This window comes from Aotus nancymaae, unplaced genomic scaffold (genome assembly GCF_030222135.1).
Source record: "Aotus nancymaae isolate 86718 unplaced genomic scaffold, 86718_ANA_hifiasm-v0.15.2.pri h1tg000089l, whole genome shotgun sequence".
Classification (NCBI taxonomy): domain Eukaryota; kingdom Metazoa; phylum Chordata; class Mammalia; order Primates; family Aotidae; genus Aotus; species Aotus nancymaae.
Genome location: NW_026988504.1, coordinates 22,600,512 through 22,618,285, shown reverse-complemented (window position 1 = coordinate 22,618,285; position 17,774 = coordinate 22,600,512). Strand labels below are relative to the sequence as shown.

At 59.7% G+C, this 17,774-nt stretch overlaps 2 protein-coding genes across 14 annotated transcripts; one reads left to right on the top strand and one right to left on the bottom strand.

Moving 5' to 3' along the window:
* The first annotated feature begins 94 nt into the window (after positions 1 to 94).
* Positions 95 to 9,606, top strand: RUNDC3A (RUN domain containing 3A). 5 transcript variants are annotated; one of them, XM_012443978.2, is made up of 11 exons: positions 95 to 448; positions 3,913 to 4,028; positions 4,382 to 4,530; positions 4,694 to 4,779; positions 5,694 to 5,783; positions 5,888 to 5,968; positions 6,114 to 6,279; positions 6,412 to 6,569; positions 7,336 to 7,473; positions 7,569 to 7,675; positions 9,013 to 9,606. In XM_012443978.2, exons 1-11 carry the CDS (start codon positions 342 to 344, stop codon positions 9,153 to 9,155), a joined length of 1,341 nt encoding a protein of 446 aa, XP_012299401.1. In that variant the 5' UTR covers positions 95 to 341; the 3' UTR covers positions 9,156 to 9,606. The 5 variants fall into 5 exon arrangements, with proteins under 5 accessions (XP_012299401.1, XP_012299406.1, XP_012299405.1 ...); XM_012443983.3 differs by lacking the exon at positions 9,013 to 9,606 and adding an exon at positions 8,404 to 8,795 and having other exon boundaries at positions 4,397 to 4,530; XM_012443982.3 differs by lacking the exon at positions 9,013 to 9,606 and adding an exon at positions 8,404 to 8,795.
* Positions 9,607 to 10,275: 669 nt separating this feature from the next.
* SLC25A39 (solute carrier family 25 member 39) lies at positions 10,276 to 16,183 on the bottom strand. Of its 9 annotated transcripts, none has more exons than XM_012443987.3 (12): positions 16,085 to 16,183; positions 14,045 to 14,144; positions 13,866 to 13,925; positions 13,393 to 13,437; positions 13,000 to 13,133; positions 12,305 to 12,372; positions 12,039 to 12,163; positions 11,705 to 11,878; positions 11,277 to 11,386; positions 11,009 to 11,090; positions 10,850 to 10,930; positions 10,276 to 10,763 (listed from the first exon to the last, which is right to left on the bottom strand). In XM_012443987.3, exons 2-12 carry the CDS (start codon positions 14,127 to 14,129, stop codon positions 10,648 to 10,650), a joined length of 1,080 nt encoding a protein of 359 aa, XP_012299410.2. In that variant the 5' UTR covers positions 14,130 to 14,144; positions 16,085 to 16,183; the 3' UTR covers positions 10,276 to 10,647. The 9 variants fall into 9 exon arrangements, with proteins under 9 accessions (XP_012299410.2, XP_012299407.2, XP_012299411.2 ...); XM_012443984.3 differs by lacking the exon at positions 16,085 to 16,183 and adding an exon at positions 15,281 to 15,391; XM_012443988.3 differs by lacking the exon at positions 16,085 to 16,183 and adding an exon at positions 15,281 to 15,391 and having other exon boundaries at positions 13,000 to 13,109.
* Positions 16,184 to 17,774: the final 1,591 nt, after the last annotated feature.

Sequence of the window (17,774 nt, the reverse complement as noted above, 5' to 3'; positions counted from 1 at the left end):
ACCCTGCACCCTCTGCGGATTGGTCCTCAGACTGCTGGAGGCGGGGCCCGAGGGCCCTGACGTCACTGGCTGAGGTGGGGCGGGCGGCTGGAGGAGGGGGTGACGGGGCCCGGCTCAGCACCTCGGAGAGCTCCCTCCCCGGCCTTGTTTTGCTCTGGCATCGCCGCCGGGGGAGGGAACGAGGGGGCCGGCCGGACACTGGGCGCAGAGGCAGGGGAATGGCCATGGAAGGATTGAGGGGCACCGGTGGGCAGAGGGCCCAGCCGTGATCCAGCGACGGGTTTGGGGCGCCGGGCGGGGTGGGGGGCAGCGGGCGGCGGCAGCAGTGGCCGCACATCTGGATGGAAGCGAGCTTTGTCCAGACCACCATGGCTCTGGGGCTGTCTTCCAAGAAAGCGTCCTCTCGCAACGTGGCCGTGGAGCGTAAGAACCTGATCACCGTGTGCAGGTGGGCACCGCTGGCGGGCGGGGGCTGGGTGGTCAGGGAGCAGGGTTGGGGTGGACTGCGGAAACCCGGACTGAACGCTGCCGCGGAGAAAAGGGAGGGAAGCAAAGGGTCGAGAAAAATGCGTCCACTGTCCCTCCCAGGCCCAGAACCCAAAGTGGGGCTGCAGTCTGGTCCCTACCCTTGTAGGCCAAACCAGGCCTATATTGGGGCCTGGCCCTCGGGAGGGAGGTGAGGAGTGTTTAATTGGCACTGCAGCTTCCTATGAGAACCAGGAAGTGACACTGTGTGAAGGGGGAGGGGTGGGGATGCCTGGCTCCCTTGCTGGGAGTGGGCACAGGGGACCCTGTGGGGGGATAAGTACCCTCCAAGCATACCCTGATTGCCACCCCTGTCAAACTGGCCTCTTTGGGGTGGGGCTCTCCAATGATCAGATTCTGGAGCAGGGATGGCCCGGGTCAACTGGGCATGGGGGCAGAGCCCATGAATCCCTCCAGGGAAGGGTGAGGGGCACTGCCCAAGACATGGGAAGGACAAGAGCCTGGGTTCCGGGTTCAAGGGGAGAATATCGGGAGGGCAGGGCCATTGATCTTTGAGGGTGAAACAGTTGCAGGGTTGGAAAGATTCTCCACGTTTGTGGGGCCCAGGAAGTGATCCTGTCCACTTCAGCCCTGCAGTGACTCACCCTCCCTGCCCTGCCCCAAAACCTGGGCATGACCAGCTGCTCAGCCACTCCCCCTGCAGCCCATACCTGCACTCTCCTCTGGCTCTGGGATCCTTTGCAAGCTGCAACCTCCCCTGGCCCCCATGCCTACCAGGTATTGCCCTCTCAGTGCAGGGTGCTTCTGGGGGCAGGGCTCAGTCTTCCCTCACCAGCCCTACCTGCCTACACATAGGCCTCAGCAGAGCTGAAGCCCACCTAATGCCCTGAGACCCATTAGTGCCCACCTGATATCCCGACTCCTGGCTCCCATAGCTCCTTCCAGGTTCCTGGGCACACACCCAGCCATGCTGCATCTGTCTCCCAGCATCTTATCCCTAGGGCCCAGCACATCAGACCTCTGCAGAAATGCCTGGGACATTAAGGAAGGAGAGAGTGCAGCAATGGCCCAGCCCACAGTGCAGGGCACTGCCGTGACCCTCATTCCCCACAACCCCTGCCAGTGTGCTGTAAAACAAAGATTTCTGTCTTTGGGGCCAGATGGTCCTAGGTTCAAGCTCTTACTCTGTCAGCTTTAGCTGTGCAACCTTGAGGAGGTCTCTTAACCACTCTGGGCCTCAGGTGCCCCGTCATCCCCATTTTAGATGTCACAGCCACACCAAAGAATGGTAATGGTATCATCCATGTAAAGCCTAGCTCAGTGTCTGGCACACAGAAAGAGCCCTGTCCTAATGACATGCTTCCTGTCCCTATCTGCTCTTGACTTGCTAGGCTCCTCTTTTTTCTCTTGCCTGCCAAGGTAGCTGAGCCTCTTGAGTACGTGGGGAAAATGAGGGAACTCTCCTTGGCCTAGGCGGGAGAAGTTTGAGTGGGCTGAAGGTGGCTTAGGGCTGGGGGGAAGGATAGAGTTTTGGGGGATCAGGGATGTGACAAAGACTCATTAATCCCCAGGCCCCTCCTGCCTTATCACTGTCACATGGTTTGCCTCCAGCTCCCAGAACAGTTCCCTTTAGCAGGCCGTGGGCTCCCCTGGGCCCTGGCCTCCCTGTCTCCATGGTAACCTGCAGCAGCCACTGCATCTCCTATCAGAAAGCACGCCACGGGGCTCCCGGGGCCAATGACCACCTCTGTGGCACCCCTGAAGACAGATACCAGATGGCTGCCATGCTGAACCCAGTCCAGGCCCCATCAAGGTCTGACCCAGATGACCAGGAGAAATCAAGCCGCAGGAGGGTAGGCATAGTGAAGCTGAGATAATGCCCCAAACGCAGGCTGGCTCTCAGCAGGGCCAGCCTTCCCAGCCATGGCCCTGTTCCTCACCATCCCTGCCCAGCAGCCTGTAGGCACTTACCTACCCAAGACTGACCTGGCTCTGATCTGAGGCCAGATCAACTCCAAGTCCAAAAGGAAAGAGGGCAAGGGCTCAGCTGTGCAATTGGCCTGATAGCAGCAGAGGTCAGTGCTCAGGGGCTGAAGACTTGCAGAGTAGAGGACGAAGGGCAGTGGAGCAGGGGCTGCTCCAGGCCTTGGTCATTAAGACAGCTGTCAGGAGGCCACCGATGTAGCAGAAAGAGCAGGGGCTTCAGAATCAGAATCAGACATACCTGCTTGAGTCCTCATAAGCCATGTGACTCTGAACAGATCAGTCAACCTCTTGGATCATCAGTTTCTTTACCTGTAAAATGGGGATGAGAGTGATAATAATGGCACCTACCTCTCAGGGCTGTGGTGAGCATGGGCAAAGTAATGCATGCAAAGTACTGGGCTTGGCATATTATAGGGCTTGATAAATATAAGAAGAAAAAAGACATTTCCAAGCAGCTCCCATATCCCTGGACATCCCACCCCTGCTATGCCACCCACAACAGGGAAATCATGGGATGTTAGAAACTGTGTCCTCTTCCCTGCCCCACTCCACTGCAGGGATGGCAGGTGGAGATTGCAGGGGTAGCAACTGCAGAGGGAGCCTGAGGTTTAGACAGGATTGGAGAAGGGGGCGCTGCGTGGCTTCAGTCCTTCAGCCCCACAGGCTTCCCTTGGCTCCCTTCCTCCCTGAGAAGCCAGGCCCCCAAGCCCCTTCAGGGATCTGCTGCCAGTGCCCCCTCCTGCCCAGTGTCTGTGTCAGGCCCACACTCTGCACCTCCCTGCCCCGCCCCCGCCCAGCTCTGCACTGCCTGGTTCTGGGCAGCTGGTGTGTGGGAGGCCAAGTTGGGAAGGAAAAGGGGGAAGGGGGTATCTGTGTGCTGGGAGCCCACCTGGCCACCTGCGCATGCCCACACTCCACGTGCACAGTGCCAACTCACATGCCCTGGCACAGGTGACCCCATCCCCAAAAGGGACTGAAGGTTGTTCCAGCAATCACAGAAGACAGCTCAGGGTGGGGCACACACCGGTTTCTAACATGTAGTTGACCCTGGCCTCGAACGCACAGACTCTGAAGGGCAGTCCAGGGGGAAGGGGCTCAGGGACTGCCCCCAGCTTGTGGTACCTCATCTTCCTATTGTTTCAGCCCCTCTTACCCCTTGCTCCTGAAGCTTCCTTTCTCTGGCTGTCACCTCTCCTGTCACTCATTTTGTCAATCAGTCTCCCACCTGTCACCCTCCCTCTCCACCAGTCACCCTCTCACTCCACATGACCCAGTACCTCTGTAGTCACTGTAGCCTCACCTGTCTCCCTGCTCCCTCTGCCCACCCCCACATCCATGCCCTTCCTGACCTCTGCTCTGCTGGTGCTCCCTTCCTCTGCCTCCATTGCCTGTCTCCTCACCTGACGCCCCACTGCCCTGTCTCCCCACCTCGCCACCCAGGTTCTCTGTGAAAACACTGCTGGAGAAGTACACAGCGGAGCCCATCGATGACTCATCAGAGGAGTTTGTCAATTTTGCAGCCATTTTAGAGCAGATCCTCAGCCACCGCTTCAAAGGTGGGCCCAGGTTCCCTCCCCGCATGGTCCAGACCTCCCAACTCCCAGCCTTTAGCTCCCAGCTGCCCCGCTCTGATATACTCCATGGACTCTGAACCCCCTGATTGACCCTGGCCCCCACCTGGGCCATGCAGAGAAGCTCGTGTACAGATCTGGGAAGAGGGAGAGGCCTTTGGCCTACAATCCCCATCAGTGGGCAAGCTATGTGCTGGGATGCCCGCTGCATATACGCATGTGAGTGCACATACCTTTGTGGGGGGAGGCTGCTTATACTTATGCATGGGAGTCCCCCAGTACATGGACCCTCTCCAAACTCCCTGGTCTTGCTGAGCCCCCTCCCTGCCCTGGCTCAGCCTGTGCCCCAGCAGGTCCAGTGAGCTGGTTCAGCTCAGATGGGCAGCGGGGCTTCTGGGACTATATCCGGCTGGCCTGCAGCAAAGTGCCCAACAACTGTGTGAGCAGCATTGAGAACATGGAGAACATCAGCACAGCCCGGGCCAAGGTGAGGGGCCTGGAGCAGGCAGCTGCTCTCTGCTCTGGACACAGGGGCCTGCCTGTTTCTTGGTCCTCACCCCCTATCCACAGCCCAGGGGAGAAGGGCCACACCTGATGCTGGATACGCAAGTCCCTCTGGGGCAGTAAGTAAAGATGAACATGCTTTCCAGGGCCGGGCATGGATCCGGGTGGCACTGATGGAGAAACGCATGTCAGAATACATCACCACGGCTCTGCGGGACACCCGGACCACCAGGTCAGACTTCCCAGGCAGCTTGGACCACAGGTCTCAGGGTGCATCTGCATTGCCCAAACACAGCTGATCCTTAAGTTCCTGCAGCATCCTTCAGTTCCTGGACTACAAGTCCCAGCACCAGCCTGTACAGCTGATTTCCCCCTTCCAGGCTGGCCTGCAGTCCCAGGGCAAACTTTACTCACCACCACCATCGCTTGCAAGTCAAATCTGGTGCCCATTATCCACCATCATTGCCCAGCACACTCCACCCTGGCACGCCTCTGGATTAGCCTCAGCCATGCGCCATCGCATGTGCTGGCTTGCTCTATGACCTACAACACAGCCCTTCTGGCTCTCCAAACATGGCAGCAGTTCTGTGTTTGCCATCCGCAGACACGGAGTCCCCGCGTGGGGAGTTCAACTCCTGCGCTGTGGGTTCGAAGGGAGGCTGGGTGCCTGAGGCAGGGGGTTACAAGGTGAAATGTGCCTGTGTGTCCAGGTGCATCTGAAGCTGTCTGGGTATGGCGAGGGGCACATACCTTCCCCTCCCAACTGGCCACACCCAGCCTGATGTTTTTGCTGCATTTGATTTCTCAGTCTACACATTTCAGGGCTCAAGTCAACAATTTTTTTTAGGCACATACTATATACCAAGCACTAAGATTAAGACTCACTTCCAGATGTGAAGGGTCTGGGTAACCCAGTACTTGATGAGGAAAGGGTAGCTCAGGGGGAGGAGTCGACTCAGGGAACACCCATTCTAGGTGATGGGGCCACGGTTCGAGCCCCAGGCTGAGAGGGGAGAGAGGCTCCAGGCCTGCAGGCTGATCAGGAAGGAGAATCAGCCTTCCTTCAAGAGGGGGTGGCAGTAAACCAACAACAGCAGCCCTGAGAGGGCTCCAGCGCCTGCCGCGCCATCCTCTGCCTCCCCACAGACGGTTCTATGACTCTGGAGCCATCATGCTGCGGGACGAAGCCACCATCCTCACGGGAATGCTGATCGGACTCAGCGCCATCGACTTCAGGTGGGGTCTGCCTGGCGGCGGCGGTGGAGGGGGCTGTTTCTCCCGCAAATCTCCTACCCCAACCCCTCATACCCACCCCCAATCCTGTGGCTCCTCTGCCCCAGCTTCTGTCTAAAGGGGGAAGTCCTGGACGGGAAGACCCCCGTGGTTATCGATTACACACCCTACCTAAAGTTCACACAGAGGTGAGCGGCTCCACGACTGCGGCGGGGCGGGGACGGGCCCCCGGGGACATCCTGGGGACGTCCTGGTCCCACCGCCCTCGGGGGCCAGCGCGGACGCGTGGGGGGAGGGGAGGGACCGCCCGTGCCCACTGCTCCCTCCCCCAAGCTACGACTACCTGACCGACGAGGAGGAGCGGCACAGCGCCGAGAGCAGCACGAGCGAGGACAACTCGCCCGAGCACCCGTACCTGCCGCTCGTCACCGACGAGGACAGCTGGTACAGCAAGTGGCACAAGATGGAACAGAAGTTCCGCATCGTCTACGCGCAGAAGGTGCGCGACGCCGGCGGGCTTTGGGGGTGGGCGGGTCGGGGCAGGGGAGCCGGGCATCCCAGGGCGGGGCGGGGACCAGGGTCGCGGCCGGGACGTCCTCCCCGCCGCCCGAGCTGAGCCGGAGCCTCGCAGGGCTACTTGGAAGAGCTGGTGCGTCTGCGCGAGTCGCAGCTGAAGGACCTGGAGGCGGAGAACCGGCGGCTGCAGCTGCAGCTGGAGGAGGCGGCGGCGCAGAACCAGCGCGAGAAGCGGGAACTGGAAGGCGTGATCCTGGAGCTGCAGGAGCAGCTGTGAGCGCACCGCCTGCCCTGACCCCTGACCCCTGACCCCTGATCCCAGCCGCCCCGACCACATCACCGGGTGAACCCCATCTTCATCTCTATCGACTCTAACACCACCCGACACGAGCACCCACCTCTCCAGCGTCAACCCACTGATCCAGCCAGCTCCACCCCGAGATGCCCACAATGACCTTCTAACATTGCCCCCAGCATAAGATCCAGTGACACCAACAGCCAGCGCCCCACTTAACCCTCAGTTAACCTTCAGCTAGAGTGGCCATCTACCCTTACTGCAGGGACCCCGACGTCACTCACCAGGACCTGCAGTGTTGCTCTGCAACCTTCAACGCGACTGCACACGTCCCAGAGTTCAGCGCTTCACTCACCTGCACCACAGGCTCACTGATCCTCATCACCCACTGTGACCCCCGGCCTCACTTCTCCTCTAAGCCTCTCCATCACCCTGATCTTGTGGCATGATCCCCAAGACAACCTTACCCTTCAGGGATTCCCACACTATTCTCCACTGAGATCCCCGTCACCCCAACTGACCGTACAACACTGCACCATTCCCATTTGTGCAAGAATCCCTGTCACCCCTCCACTCCAGTACCACCTCCACTTCCTCCCGGGATCTGCCCCACTGACCCCAACACTGTATCCCCATTTTTGCCACTCAGAATTCATTCCTTACCCCTCCCTCATCCCTTTGCTGAATCTCCCTTCCTCACTTCTCCTACTTCCAGCCAGGCCTGACTCCTCCTCCCCCTCCCAGGACAGGTCTGATCCCCAGTGACCACGCCCCCCTGGCCCAGGGTTCCAAGGAGCTCACTACACCCCTGGTCAACCAATGGCCTTCACTGGGAACACTCAATGGGGCCGAGGGTGCCAGCAACTCCAAGCCCTACCGGAGGTAAGCCCCAGCCGGGTGCAACAGGGCCTGAGAGCAGGTCGGCCTGGGGAGGAAGGGCTTCCTCTACCAGCTCACCAGCTCTTGCTCTGCCGCAGACACAGCTTCATGAGCACAGAGCCGCTATCAGCTGAAGCCAGTCTGAGCTCGGACTCCCAGCGCCTGGGAGAGGGCACGCGGGACGAAGAGCCCTGGGGTCCCATCGGTGAGCTCCCCAACCCAACACCCAGTACTCCTCCAGGAAGGGCTAAGGCAAGGCCCTGGGGCCTGAAGGCAGGTCCTAGCCCATCCCCTCATTCATTCTCTCAGCCTTACTTTTCTTTTTTTGAGATGGCATTTCACTGTTGTCCAGGCTGGAGTGCAGTGGCGCAATCTCAGCTCATTCCAACCTCCACCTCCTGGGTTCAAGCAATTCCCTTGCCTCAGCCTCCCAAGTAGCTGGGATTAAAGGTGCCCACCACCACACCCAGCTAATTTTTATATTTTTAGTAGAGGCATTTCACCATGTTGGCCAGGCTGGTCTCAAACTCCTGACCTCAAGTGATCCACCTGTCTCGGCCTCCCAAAGTGCTGGGATTACAGGTGTGAGGCACTGCATCCAGCCTCACTCAGCCTTTCTTGAGGGATTAGCACAGCAGTTAAGAGCTTGCTTGGGGTGTCATGCAGAACCCAGCACAAATCCTGGCTGTGCCTCCTCTGACCATGTGAGCCTGGTCAATCACTTCACCTCGATGAGTCCATTCTTTGTAAAATGGGGATGTTGGTAATCACCAGTGTTGTTGTATGATGAGGGCTCAGTGGATTTTTGGTGTCATGACATCCTCAGGGGGCTCATAAACTCTTGGGGAACTCCTCAGACTAATTTGCTCTTATCTCATGCACACTGTGAACTACTTGCCTGACCCTTGTTTCCCCCTTCTCTTTGGCTGCCAGGAAGCTCAGAGCCAAATTAGTGGCTCCCTTCGAGCGAATGCCCAGGACTTCAACGCATGCACTTTGTGTTGACCTCATCCCTGGCTTCACCTTGGTTTTTCCCATCCTAGTTTTCTCTGTGCCTGGATTGCCCGTCTTTTCTTTTTTATAAGCAACCACACTGTATTGGATGACCCTAGATCTTCTTTGAGACAAGGCAGGCTGTGGCCATGCAGCCCCATCACACTGTGTTTGTGATTGTCTGTGTCTGTCTCCCCGACCAGACTGTGAGCTCCATGAGGGCAGGGACCGTGTCTTGTCCGTTCTCTGTATTCCCAGTGCTTGGAACAGAGCGAGTGCTCACTGCGTATTTAATAAATGGACAAAGAGAGAGGATGACCCTCAGGGGGAGACAGAGACATCCAGTGACAATTACAATACAGTGTCCCCAGCTCCATCCCTGGTCCAGGCAGGTGCTTAACCACGATGTACCTGAAAACGGCAAATGCTCCGGAATAGATCAAGGCTTCCTGGGGGGTGACTTGAGGGCTGCTCATCCACTGCCCACCCCTCTACCAACTCCCACACATGCAGACTGGCCGCCTGGCCTCACCCGCCCTCTCTCCCCAGGAAAGGACCCCACGCCCTCCATGCTGGGCCTCTGCGGCTCCCTGGCCTCCATCCCCAGCTGCAAGTCCCTGGCGAGCTTCAAATCCAACGAGTGCCTGGTGAGCGACAGTCCTGAGGGCAGTCCAGCACTGAGCCCCAGCTGAGGAACGGCATGGGCAGTGCCAGCCCCAGCTGCCAGGGGCCATGGACACCTGCCACCTTTCTTCAACAAGAGTCCCCCAGTCCAGGCTACCCTTCCCGAGAATGCTGCCCGCCCAGCCAGGGCTCTCTCGGGGAAGATCCCATCCACTTGCCTTAGCTTCCTGCCTCTGGTGGCAGGGGCTGCGGAGGGAAGCCGGCTGGGCCAGGAGGCAGGGGTGCCCAAGCTACAGGAAGCCCCTGGGGAAGTCTGCTCCATTCTTCTGGTGACCCTGGCACTCCTTCACTCATCTCCCCCACCCCACCCCATCCCAAGGCTGGTGGATCAGCTTCCACACCCCCATCTCCCAGCCCCTAGCCTCTCCGTCTGTCCGTGTACGCTCTGGAGTCACTCCTTCCTAGCCCCCGGGCTCTTGCCCTGCGGGGTATCAGGCAAATAAAAACCAGAGGACTGAGGGCAGCCTTGTATGTGGGGTGCTGGGGCTGGGGCTGGGGCAGGGCCCAGTCCTGAGGTCCGAAGGAAGTATAGCCAGTGGCTGGCCCACAAGCAAGTTCAGGCAGCTTAGCATGTCCTGTGGGGGCAGGCAGGCCAGCACTCAGGGAGTGGGTGGCTTCTGTGTTGTGTCCGAAATATTAGGTCTGCCCAGGGCAGGCCCAAGACATGCAAGTGCCCCCGAAACCCAACAGCCTTTAAGAAATCAATCAACCCCAGGCTGAGAAGAGGCAGAGCCCACCGGGGGCAGGATGGAGGCACACCCTGGTGGGGCCAGTGCCCTGTGCTGGCCTCAGCAATGGCACTTTGGCCCAAAGCTGCAGACTCCTCGGTTAGGCCAGAGCCTGGCAGTTAAGCAACCATCACTCCTCTGCTGTCGCTTAAGGTTCCCTTAAGGAGAGGTGTCATCATCCCCCATTCTAAACCTAATATGGGAGGGTCCCCAAAGGGACCTCACCCCCAGGATGTCTACCTCTGGTCCCCCACACTCTAGGTCTTCACCCCGACTGACTCTTGCTAGGTTGGAGGGGTCCTCTTCATGGGTGCCACCCTGGGCAGCCAAACCAGCACCAGGGTCCCTCCCAGGCCTCCCTTGCCAGCCACCCCAGGCATCAAAGGCACAAGCACCAGGCAGAAGTTCATCATTTTTAGACTTAGGAATTAACAAGGGTCAGGGAGACTACGCCAGGCTGAGGGTTTCTTGGCTCCCGGAGACAGGCCCAGCTACAGCAAACACAGGGAAACACGAAGGGGGCAGCTGGAAGATTTGGTCTTGAACTTGGGGGGTGGGAAAGTGATGATCCCCACGACCGGAAGAGCAGAAAGAAGCTGCATCTGAGGAAGGCCAGGGCCACCCAGAGGGGCAGCCCTGCCCTTGGGCTTGTTGCCAAGAGGGAAGGGAAGCAAGCCCCCTCCCTCAGTGCTGGGGAAAAGGCACTTGGCTGGGTCTCCTCCTGCCCTCTCCCCATCCGTGGAGAGCCGGGGTCCTTGCTTCCCTGCCCCTTTCAGCCGCCCAGAAGCTGGTCCTGGTTGAGCTTCTGGAAGAAGTTTTTGCCGAACTCATAGGTGCTGATCATGATGGCACAGGAGGGGGCAGCCTTGATGATCCGAGGAAGGAAGCCTGCAGTGGGAGGGAGCCCGGGTCAGGGGTCAGGGGTCAGGGTCGCAGCCCCTGCCCCACCCCCAACCCCAACCCCACATACTGACCTGCAAAGAGTCCCCTTGTGCCCGACTCGGCCTGGATCCTCCGCAGCAGCAGCCAGGTGGAGTCCACGTGCAGGGGTGTCACTGCAGACACGAGGCTGGCTCAGTGAGACGCCCTTCGGGACCCCGCCTGCCCCCTGCCATGCCAGTCTGGGACCTCACCTCTCACAGCCTCCATCGCTCCCAGTGCAACCTGGCGTTGGGTCTTCACCACGTCAAAGGGTAGAGTCAGCACGGCAGCCACCTGGTCGGGGGGCAGGGGGAGGGCTCAGCTCCACTCCCAGGACCCCAGCCCTGCCTCCCAGGTGGCTCCTGCGGCTGGGAGGGACAAAGGCCTCATAGGGTCTGCTTCTGGCATCTCCAAAAACCCTCAGGTTCCCTCCCCGCAGGGAGACCTCCGCTGGCCTCGCCTCCAGCCCAGTCCACTCACCGTCCCTGAGATGCCACCAGCCACAAAGCTCATGCCCACAGAAGTCTGGTCCTTTGGCCTGAGCCCATTCAGCCATCTCTTCACCAGCTCATAGTTGAACCAGTACAGGGCTTGGGGTGGGGGGTGCATTGATTAGAGATGGGGAGGGCAAGGAGGTGGGCCCAGACCTTCCATCTTCCACTGCCACCACTCCCTCCCAGCTGTCTTGTCTGCTACATGCAGCTTGGGAGCAGGCTCTCTGCAGGAATTGCCTCCTCACAGCCTGGGCAAATACTCACAGATGAGAAACGCACAGCTCAGAAAAGCTAAATGACTCCATGGTCACTAGTCACAAAGCTGGGACTTGGCCGTAGACCCTCTGTGCCTCACCCCAGGGTTCCCTTACCCACCCGCTACACCCTGGGTGCCTACCTGAGAAGGGCACATACCTGAGAAGGGCACATCTCGAAGGGCAGTGGGGCCCCAGCCTAGCCACAGCGAGCGCCAGCCACCCTGAGTAACGGCAGTTCGAACACAGGCACCCAGCTCCCGGTACGACACTTGCTGAGCCTGCAGCTTTGTCCGCATGAGCTCCAGGGGGCTGATCACAGTCACGGTGCCCACTGTGGGGGGCGTGGGAGTGACAGTGGGAAGAAGTCAGGTCACCTGGAATATTCCTCCCACCCCCAGGCTGGCAGAGGTTGGGGCTGGGAGCTGGGACTGATGGCTTGGGCAGAGGTGGGGACAGAGGGAGGTCAAAGGCTTGGCCAAGAGTATGCTCACAGCGGGCCAGCGCGCCAGCCACCATGGGTGCGTAGAGGTCAGAGGTCAGGGCTCGACCACACAGGAAGGCCTTGAGTTGGTCATAAGCAGTGAAGTAGATGGCAGTAGCTGGCACAGTCATCACCCTGGGGATATGGAGAGAGGTTAGCAGGGACTCCCAAGGGGACCCAAACTTTTGAAGCATCGCCTGCCCCACCCAGCCATTCAGCAGGGAGCAAGGGGTCAGGAGCTACCAGAAGAGAGTGGTGTGGGACCCGGCTACTCACAGGGTGGCGGGGAGGCCGCTCCAGAGGGTCCGGGTGCCCTCGTGCCTCACGATCTTCACGAAGGCATCCTGGCCAAGCAGGCACCAGCCCAGGGGAAGAGAAGGGACACAAGTGAGGTGTCTGTGATGGGGCTGGCCTTGGCTGGGCCTCTGCCTGATGCCCTCAGCCTCTGCCCACAGCCCCTAGGACTCCCTGCCTATACACATGCAGTATCCCAGTTGGGTCCAGGTGGACACATGGTCACCTTTCAAAAACCTCGTGGAGCCCAGTGATGGTGGCTCACACCGGTAATCCCAGCCAGCACTTCGGGAGGCCATGGCGGATAGATCACTTGAGGTCAGGAGTTTGAGACCAGCCTGGCCAACATGGCAAACCCGTCTCTACTAAAAATACAAAAATTAGCAGCGGGTGGTGGCGCACGCCTGTAATCCCAGCTACTTGGGAGGCTGAGGCAGGAGAATCACTTGAACCTGGGAGGCGGAGGTTACAGTGAGCCGAGATCACGCCACCGCACTCCAGCCTGGCTGACAGAGCGAGCCTCTGTCTAAAAAGAAAAAAAAAAAACCTCACGGAGGTACTGCCTTCTCCAGAAGCCCTTCCTGACGGGCTACCTCCGCGTGCCTTGCCCTACCCCTTCTTTCCTGGGTCTGCTGCCCAGCCAGACTCAACTCCTCAGGGACCCAGCTGCTTCTCACCATGGTGCCAGTGAAGCGGGTAGGGTCTTGAAACCAGGTGGCACAGCGGGCACCATTTGGGCACAGGTACAGGGGCTCCAGGACACCATTGCAGTACAGGAGGCACTTCCCTGTGGATTGGAGAGAGGAGGGCACTGGGGAAAGGCAAGGGGGCATTATGACAACAGGACCCTAGAACCTTGCAGGGAGGCAGTGGGCCCCCATCCCTGGAAGGCAGTAGATGCCAGATCCCCGTGGGGATGTTCTGGTACAGGTCACAGGACTGGCTGGTGTGACCTGGGGGTGTGTTAGTCCATGGCTCTGGAGCCCACTGGTGCCCTGGGGACAGGGACAGGGACAGGAACTCTCTCTCCCTTGCACCCTCCCAGGCTCCCTGTGGCTTGGGGCACTCACATTTGGTATAGGAGAGGCTCCACAGTCTGGAGGAAGGCGTCAGCTCTAAAATACAAGGCAGCCCCTCAAGTAAGGAGAGCCCCCACCTATCCCAGGGGCCCCATCTCTGGGAGATCTTTTTATTTTTTTTGAGATGGAATCTTGCTCTGTTGCCCAGGCTGGAACACAGTGGCACAATCTCAGCTCACTGCAATCTCCACCTCCTGGTCCAAGCGATTCTCCTGCCTCAGCCTCCCGAGTAGCTAGGACTACAGGTACATGCCACCATGCCCAGCTAATTTTTGTAGTTTTAGTAGTGACAGGCTTTCACCATGTTGGCCAGGCTGGTCTTGAACTCCTGACCTCTGGTGATCTGCCCGCCTCAGCCTCCCAGAGTGCCAGGATTACAGGTGTGAGCCATCTCGCCTGGCCTCTGGGAGATGTTTCTTTTGCCCAGGCACCACCCCTCACTAGCTCCGGGTTGAGGTACTCACCGCTGGCCACGGAAGGCCGCTGAGACTGCAGGCGAACCTTCACCACGTCCAGAGGTGTCACTGAGGGAAGAAGTGGGTCTGAAGGCTCCTTTCAGGACCCCACCCCCAAGACCACACTGCCTCCAATCTGGGGTCTGCGCCATCCCCACGTGCCCACACCCCACCTCCCCAGGTCTTACTGAAGAGGGAGGTGACCACCGCCCCAGCGCCTGAGGCCACCATTTGCTGGAGGGGGCTAATGCCCCCAGGGTCCTGGTCAGTCATTTTGAAGCTTCAATCCTGAAAACCAAACCTTAGTCAAACGGAGCATCACTCCAGGGACGCCCTGGAAAGGAGACGGGGCCACCGTGAGACTTTTTCTTTTTTTTTTTCTTTTTGAGACGGAGTCTCACTCTGTCCCAGGCTGGAGTGCAGTGGCCCGATGTCGGCTCACTGCAACCTCAGCCTCATGGATTCAAGTGATTCTCCTGCCTCAGCCTCCTAAGTAGCTGGACTACAAGCGCGCCACCATGCCCAGCTAATTTTTTGTATTTTTAGTAGAGACGGGGTTTCACCATGTTGGCCAGGATGGTCTCAATCTCTTGACCTCGTGATCCGCCCGCCTCGGCCTCCCAAAGTGGTGGGATTACAGGCGCATGCCACTGCGCCCGGCCCACTATGAGACTTAAACCCGACTTTCACCCACTGCCCTCGGAACATGCGCTGCCTCAACAACCCTGGCAATGATCTCTAAAGCAGAGACTGTCTGCCCCCATCAGCAGGGAAAAACTAAGGCTCGGGGAGACGAGGTGGCTTGCCCAAGGTCACTCGGGAGTGGTTCCGAAGGAAGCTGGGGTTTTAGACCTATGGCTCGAAGGCAATGGGGGCCAGGGCCGTTCCCTGGTCCGCCTCGCACGTGTTCACTGCGCACCTCCTACGTGTAGGGGCGGATTGGGCCTTCGTGGCCCCAAAATTAAAGTACCTGGGCCGCCCCCACTCCAGCACAAAGGCCCCCGGCAGGCACTTGCGAGCCGAAGTCACTGGGCGTGGAGGGACGGCCGGGCACCAAGAGTGGCGTGTAAACAGATCTGATGACCACAAAGGGCCCGTCGCCTCCTCGGGATTGGGGCTGGGGTGCTCGGCCCTCCCCGCACGGCCGGAAAGGCCAGGCCCGGGGCCGGGAAAAGAAGAGCAGTCTCCGGCCTCCCGCCACAAAATGCAGGCCCGGGGCGCAGCCGGGAGAACGGGAAATAGGCACAGGGAGCTAGGATCTCCCCCCGACCCTCGGCTACACTCCCGGCCCCGGACCGCGCAGAGCCGCCGAGTGAGAAGAATCACGGCGGACCGACGGCCCCCAGCACCCGCCCTGGCTCGCAAGGCCGCCCGGAGACCCTCGCTTCCGTCTCCGCCCCCAGTCCCGACCCAGCGCCGCCTACCTGGCTCTAAGCTGGTGCTCGTGCAGCGCGGCGCCCAAGACCGGGCGGGCCCATACCGGCTCCGCCGCCTGTGCGGGGTCCGCGCGCGCTAGCCCGCACCGAGGCCGACGCGGAAAGCAGCGGGGTGGGCCCCGCCCCCACACCGCGCCGTGAGGCCCCGCCCCCAGCAGGCCGACCAGCCGCACGTCCGGAGTGTCTCCGGCTCCTCCCATTCGCGCCTCCGCCGGGACCTGCGGCAGTCCCGCCCCCTTGCCGGAGCCGCGCGGGCAGGTTCCATGCCTATCCAGCGCTGAGGCCTGCGGGCCAAGGTCGCGGTCTCTATGTCGCGCTTAACCTGGCAGCAGCAAGCACTTACAGCATCTTTTTTTAGACAGCATCTTTTTCAGGCTTGCTCTGTCGCCCAGGCTGGCGTGCAGTGGCGCGATCTAGGCTCACTGCAGCCTCGACCTCCCGGGCTCAAGCGATCCTCCCGCCTCAGCCTCCCGAGTAGCTGGGACCACAGGCGCGCGCCGCCATGCCCGGCTGATTTGTTAGTTTTATTTTTGTCTCCCTATATTGCCTAGGCTGGTCTGGAACTCCTGGGATCCAGCGATCCGTCCACCTCGGCCTCGGAAAGTGCTGGGATTCCAGGCATTTTCACCAGCCCCGCCCCGGCCGCGCGCGGCACTGGGGGCCGCGCGCGGCACTGGGGGCCCCAGCGCCTTCTGGACAGCGAGGGAAACGCACTGGCCCCTTCCTCGGGGTCCTCAGGTGCGTGGCGGCGGCAGTGAGGGTGAATTCTTCGAGATCGCAGGGAGAACTCACAGTAACGACGAAGTTACTTGCCGGGCTCCCCGCCGAGACTTTACAATTTAGCGGCGACTTCTCTCGCCGGCCTTCGCATCGCCCCCATTTTGCAGGTTACGGAACAGGTCTGCAACTGCAAAACCGCGTTGTAAACCACGGGGCCCCGCGCGCGTGTGGGCCCCTGGGTTGGCTGAGCTACAGCCCGGGCCGGGCGGGCTGGGAAGAGAGCACGTGCGGGGAGCCGAGGGAGCCGTGGGGAGCGGGGTCCCACCTCCGCGTGAACTTGGGCAAATCACAACCCGCCTCGGTCCGGGAAGACTCCTGCGCAGGGAGGAAGAGCACAGAGAGGGCACCGACGTTTTGGTGTTGGTTGCTCTCGCGTTGTGATTTCTTCCGAGCCTCAAAACTCTTTGCAGTAGGTTATTGTTGAAATAGATTACCCCAGGCCGGGCGCAGTGGCTCACGCCTGTAATCCCAGAACTTTAGGAGGCAGAGGCGGGCGGATCACATGAGGTCAGGAGTTCCAGACTGGCCGGGCCAACATGGTGAAACCCCGTCTCTACTAAAAATATAAAATTAGCCGGGCGTGGTGACGCACGCCTGTAGTCCCAGCTACTCGGGAGGCTGAGGCAGGAGAAGAGAATCGCTTGAACCCGAGAGGCGGATCGCGCCATTGCACTTCAGCCTGGGCAACACGAGCGAAACTCCGTCTCAAAAAAAAAAAAAAAAAAAAGAAAGAAAGGAAGGAAGGAAAAAAAGGAAGAAAGAGACATTACAGAAGGTGAAACTGAGGATCGACGTGAGGAGCCCGGGATTCGAACTGGCGGGTGCATTTCCCACGGCCCCACACTGCCTCCCCGTGAGACAGACGGACTTAAATCCAGCGCTGCTGTCTCCGTTCCCGCTTGTTAGGGAGATATTTTCTCCAGGCCAGCCCCGTACCCCAGGCCCTACCACACACCTTGTGTTTAGAACTTTTGCGCCACCGTGCTTACTTATCCTAACAGAAACCAGCACGGGGTCCTAGCCTGCGCCTTTAAGAAGAGTAGGCCGCGACTTCGACGTCACCGCCTTCCCCGCCCCTCAGGCCCCCACTGGTCGCGTCCGGCGCTGGAGTCGCCCAGTCAGCCGGCGCTGGCCGGGTTAGCACGTGGACGCCGAGGGGCCAACTATCAGCTTTCCCTGAGACAATGCCTTTGGCCTCCTGCACAGCTCGGAAACCACAGCTCGGAAACCACAGCTTGGGGGCGGGGACAGAGCAATCTGTGGCCTGTAAAGGGGACGCTGGGCAAAGGGGCCCGAGAGCAGGCGTCCTTTCCATTCCCTTCCTACCTCAAACTGAGTTCAGAAATGACACGACATAATTTTATAAACTATAGGTTAAGGCCGGGCGCCGTGGCTCACCCCCGTAATTCCAGCACTTTGTGAGGCCGAGGTGGGCGGATCACCTGAGGTCAGGAGTTCGAGACCAGCCTGACCAACATGGCAAAACCCCATCTCTACTAAAAATACAAAAATTAGCCGGGTGTGGTGGTCTGTGCTTGTAATCCCAGTTACTCGGGAGACTGAGGCTGGAGAATCGCTTGAGCCGGAGAGGTCCAGGCTGCAGTGAGCCGAGAACGCACCACTGCACTCCAGCCTGGATGACAGAGGGAGACTCCGTCTCAAAAATAATAAATAAGTAAATAAATAGGTCAAGGTGAGAACC

Bases quoted from the DNA above. Each gene is read 5' to 3' on its own strand.
- SLC25A39 (XM_012443987.3), bottom strand. From the start codon at position 14,129: ATGACTGACCAGGACCCTGGGGGCATTAGCCCCCTCCAGCAAATGGTG. The intron at 13,926-14,044 runs GTAAGACCTGGG...TTCTTCCCTCAG, and splicing joins GGTGGTCACCTCCCTCTTCA to TGACACCTCTGGACGTGGTG. The intron at 12,373-12,999 runs GTGAGAAGCAGC...CTGCTTGGCCAG, and splicing joins CCCGCTTCACTGGCACCATG to GATGCCTTCGTGAAGATCGT.
- RUNDC3A (XM_012443978.2), top strand. From the start codon at position 342: ATGGAAGCGAGCTTTGTCCAGACCACCATGGCTCTGGGGCTGTCTTCC. The intron at 4,029-4,381 runs GTGGGCCCAGGT...GCCCTGGCTCAG, and splicing joins CCTCAGCCACCGCTTCAAAG to CCTGTGCCCCAGCAGGTCCA. The intron at 4,531-4,693 runs GTGAGGGGCCTG...CATGCTTTCCAG, and splicing joins TCAGCACAGCCCGGGCCAAG to GGCCGGGCATGGATCCGGGT.